The 5,000-nt window shown below is 42.3% G+C and overlaps 1 protein-coding gene across 1 annotated transcript in view; it reads right to left on the bottom strand.

The window, feature by feature from the left end:
• The window catches only part of LOC134466186 (neuropilin-1a-like), a 23,212-nt gene that overhangs the window by 1,901 nt on the left and 16,311 nt on the right, over nt 1-5,000 (bottom strand). Inside the window, exons 10-12 of the mRNA XM_063220084.1 lie at nt 3,581-4,035; nt 2,369-2,557; nt 1-62 (exon numbers count right to left, since the gene is read on the bottom strand). The exon at nt 1-62 is cut by the window's left edge and continues 17 nt beyond it. Of these exons, the coding sequence (XP_063076154.1) occupies nt 1-62; nt 2,369-2,557; nt 3,581-4,035 (706 nt within the window). The remainder of the gene's footprint in view (nt 63-2,368; nt 2,558-3,580; nt 4,036-5,000) is intronic.

Here is a 5,000-nt window from a genome sequence, read left to right on the forward strand (position 1 = left end):
CTGATGCCGTCCACAATCTTGATGTCATCCAGCGCCACCCAGCCCAAGCCTTCGAACACCACCTGTGGTCACACACACACACACACACACACACACACACACACACACACACACACACACACACACACACACACACACACACACACACACACACACACACACACACACACACACACACACACACACACACACACACACATTAACAGAGAGAATGAGATAGAGAGGGAGTGAGAAAACTACGTAATCCTACATTGTGCCGCTTTAAATATTTGCGTAATATATTGTTGTCATGAAGAAATATTTAGTTTGTGTTTTACAATTGATTTAATATTATGTATGTGTTCATTATAGAAGTATAGTTGCATAAATAAACAGTTAAAGTCTTGTTAGTTAAATATGTAGTAATGTATTATTGTCATCAGAAAATGTTTAGTAATTGTTCAATAATGTGTAATAATGTAATAAGAGTGTAATAACGATATATCAATGCTTATAATACTATTATGGATGCACAACAAACCATCAGTTAACCATGTATAACTTAAGGTTATTGTAAAGTGCTACTGTGGGATTTGAACTTGCAACCTTCTGATCTTCAAACCAACACCATAGGCACTAGGCCAAGCAACTGACTGCAGAGTTCCCCGTCAAGACCATTTCTGGAGCTCAAATGCAATGCAATGCAATGTAATGTAATGTAATGTAATGTAATGTAATGCAGTGCAGCGCAATGTAATGTAATGTAATGTAATGTAATGTAATGTAATGTAATGCAGTGCAATGCAATGCAATGCAATATAATGTAATGTAATGTAATGTAATGCAATGCAATGCAATGCAATGCAATGCAATGCAATGTAATGTAATGTAATGTAATGTAATGTAATGTAATGTAATGTAATGTAATGCAATGCAATGCAATGCAATGCAATGCAATGCAATGTAATGTAATGTAATGTAATGTAATGCAATGCAATGCAATGCAATGCAATGTAAAGGGCCGTACACACACGTCGCTGCTATTTACTCGCTACTTGCTCACTCGCCTACTTGCCACTCGCTCTGGGTGATTTTGTTTACTGGTTGTCATGGTTCCCGCTGTCCGCGCCAATAACGTCCGTACGAAACAAAATGTAGGCCTACGCTGTTTAACGTTGATCGTGTGCTGTGCACAACCATGCATATGAGCCTTTGATGGTGTACACTGTATGTATTTTCCTCAACACTTTTAACCAAAGTGTGATGGCGTGCAGAAGTTGGGTGGTCAGAACACCACAGGGGCAACGTCACCTGTCAATAATCTGTATTCTGCATTCCAATTGGTTACTCGCTTAACTCACGTCGCTCGAAGATAAAATAAGTTTATCTCGGAACCCGCCCACATCGCATCGCTTGTACTCTCCTCGCCTACTCGCCAGCGAGACTCGCTGGAACACGTAGACATTCTATTGACTTCATCCGCTGAGCGAGTAACTAGCAGCGACGTGTGTGTACGGCCCTTAATGTTCTGAGTCTGGCTACTGACTTCATGCTGAACACTTCTGAGTCATTCCCAGGGCTTTGTAATTTTTTTTAATGGAGGTGGCGAATGAAATTTGCAACAGTTAGAGTCAGATTCCAGACCTCTCAAGTTTATAGGTGAAATTGTTCAAGTTTTATGGTTGAAAAAAACGTTTTCACACTCAAGTGTTTTACAGAGTACAAACATTCCATCTCAAAATTCCACCACTGTTGTCAATGGGGACCAAAAGTTGAACAATATCGACAATAACGAGAAAAAAAAAAGAGGTAAGGACACGCAATGCATGTTTGAAGATCTCTAACGGTAGGGACACATAGACACAAATTTGGGCAAGCGAAGCGAACTTCGCCATTCATTCCTATGAGAGAGGCGAAGGCAAGCGAAAGCAAGTGAACAGGAGCGAAGCGAAGCAAAACCAAAGGTTCTCTGCATTTAAACCGTCTCTGGCAAAACTATTAATGTTATGCAAATGAGGAGCGAATTTGCCTGCCGCGGCCCAATCAAATCAACAACATAAATTCCATTTGATTCACCGACAGGACTTGATGACGGTTGGATTTCGCCTCTCTTCGCCTCGCTCGTTTCGCCTGCTATGTGTCCCTACCGTAAAGAGAATAGTTATAACCTTACTGTCACCAAAATTGTAATGTATATGTCTTAATCTGTCACGTAAGGCTCTCGGCACTGTCATAGCAATGTTGTTATGATGTAGTTGAGTATTTTCGGCAAATAGTGAATAGGCCCGCCGGCGACCCCATCTGCAGTAAGAGGCTACTGAATTGAATTGAATGAAATTGGGAGAGGAATAGAATGAGTAGAATAGAGAGGGATTGAAGGAGTGTGCACCTGGTACGAGACGTTCTGTGACGGCGGTAGCAGCACCCTCTCCTCCCTCCACTCCTCCTCCTCCTCCTCCTCCTCCTTCCTCATCCCTCCATCCTTCTCTCTCTTCTCCAGCAGCCATCTCATCTTGTCCTCCGTCACCTCCCACAGAAGAACCTCCTCCTCTTCTTCCTCCTCTCCTCCTTTCACATCCTGAAACCAGGAGGGAAGAACATTTTAGTTGTTTAGTGTGGAGAGCTATCTTGCTCTAGGATTTGTAGTCTTTTCACCCATTGAAGCCCATTATAAGACGTGTCTTTTGAACAACACACATGGCCTCTTCACGTAGCCTAGTGTGTAGTCTTTTTTCAAAGGATGCTGTCAAACGACTTAAAGAAACTCCCGCACACTGACCACTTGCCTGATGAAGGTCTAATACTGAAAGGTTGTTATTAAAGAAAGAACAGCGAAATGGTCGGTGTGCGGAAGTTTCTTTAAGTTGTTTGCTGAGTAACCCATGGGCCATCTCCGACGCACCTGCCAGCTGAGGTGTGCGAAAACAAATCGAAGTTCAAAGGATGCTGTGAAATGAACACCAGCAGTCTGGCGGATAGCTGCGGAAATCGACCACTTTAGGATAAAATTTGGGGTATTAGGATGAAGACTGGATTGGAAATGGATTACAAGCAGCCAGCAACAGGTTAGTATCAAATTTGGTTGAATGATTCACAAAGTGATTAGACCTAGAGCCATAGGCAATCAATATGGCTGCCATTTTCCAAAATGGCCACCAGATATGGATTTTGTAATGGAAAAAATGATTAAAAGCAGCCAGAAACGCAACATATTTATATCAATTTGTATTCAATATGGTGGCCAGGAACAAAACCTCATTAGACCACCTTTGTTTGCCTTCCTACCGAATTTGATACAAATATGTTTCTGGCTGCTTTTAATAATATTTGGTGGCAATTTTGGATACCCCCTTTGGGAGTCTGTAGACCAAACTGATTCCTACAAGTATGAAAATCTATTGAACTACAGGGCAAAAGGCAGTCCTAAAGATGACTGAGTAATTTGCTGGGCAGCACAAATGCAAAATGATTTTTTCACGTCTCTGTGCTCATTTCACAGTATTATGTTGGTCCGTTATAACAAATGATAAAAACCTTAATATTTAATACTTGATAATTATTTCATAACAACACATTTCAAAACACTATCCATCTTCCTCACCATTGACAGGGGCGCCTCTGTTGCTCTCTTGTCGTCTAACCCGTCAAACATCATCATCATCCCTCCTTCATAATCCACCAGCTCTCCTCCATCATGTGCCGTGATCTGTTCTTCTTCTGGTAGTCTCTTCAGCTTGAGTCTGAGGAATGTAGTCGTGTTCCTAGCTGCGGAATGTCTCCATTTAGATTTAGAACGCAGTCCCATTGTTGCGGAATGTTTCGCTTTGGAATGCTGCAAATCGGAATGTTTGGACGTGTCATAATAGAAGTGGAACTCTAAGCACAGTGCTCCTACTGGGGCTGTGAGTGTAGGACTGAGTAAACGAGAGACTTCTAGTTCTTGCTCGTCTTTCGTGGAGGTTTCTTTGTAGTCTGGTGCTCTCTTCTCGTCTTCGTAGGAAGAGGAGGAGGAGGAAGAGGAGGAGGGAGAGGGGTAGATGAAGATTCCATGACCGCCTGTCAGCAGAGGGAGAGAGAGAATATGAAAAGACACACAGCTGACACGTTCACAGTTTATTCTTTCTAATTGCTTGCACATCAGTAAATAAAATCGCCATTTCACACTGAAGAAGGGTGTAAGCCCGAAACGTCTGTGATGTGAGGCGATTAAAAATGAAAAAAGAAATCTGATGAGTGCTTCTTTATTCACTTTCTTTTGACATCAGTACATAAACTATTCTGTGGTGGCGCACCACACATACTGTATGTCAATGGTGGTCAATGGTGGTACATGCTGAACACTTAACGGTTTTTGCCTGTAGCACTACTCAATGGTACATGCTAGCCTCGACTCCACTACGGTAGTCTGGCCTTGAGTGTCCAGATCGGTGGGATTTTGATCGCAACGCCCCCATCTAATCTAATCAGAAAACAGCCAATAAGTGAATAAGCGCCCCACGTGGGGGAGAAAGGGGGGAGGACACTCGTGACGATGACGAAAACGTCTGCGCCAATGGCTTTGGTCTGCGCTAAGTTATTGTTGAGTAACTGTCGGCGATTGGGTTAGAGCTGTCCAATCATTTCAAACCAGAACTGAGTGCAAACTTCCCACTTCCTGCAATCACGTCAGATCACACAACTTCCAGACCATGAATACGAAATGAAATGGTAGTATTATGGGATGGTTGGGACCAGGCTAGGTACATGCAGAACACTTAACGGCTTTTGCCTGTAGCACCACTCAATGCCACTAGGGAGCGCCACAGAATAAAAACCTGGCACCACAAATGGATCAACAGCCACACATAAGGCCGGGGAAAAAAGTAAGAGACCACTTTCAAATGTTTTAAAAGTAAGAGACCATTTTCAAACTTTCAAATGTTTTTCTGATTTGCTATGGATAGTTATGTGTTTCAGTAAAGCACACATTGTTGTTTCATTCTATCAACTACCGTCAACATTTCCACCGAATTGCAAATTAA

This window comes from Engraulis encrasicolus, chromosome 16, assembly GCF_034702125.1.
Source record: "Engraulis encrasicolus isolate BLACKSEA-1 chromosome 16, IST_EnEncr_1.0, whole genome shotgun sequence".
NCBI classification, from domain to species: Eukaryota; Metazoa; Chordata; class Actinopteri; order Clupeiformes; family Engraulidae; genus Engraulis; species Engraulis encrasicolus.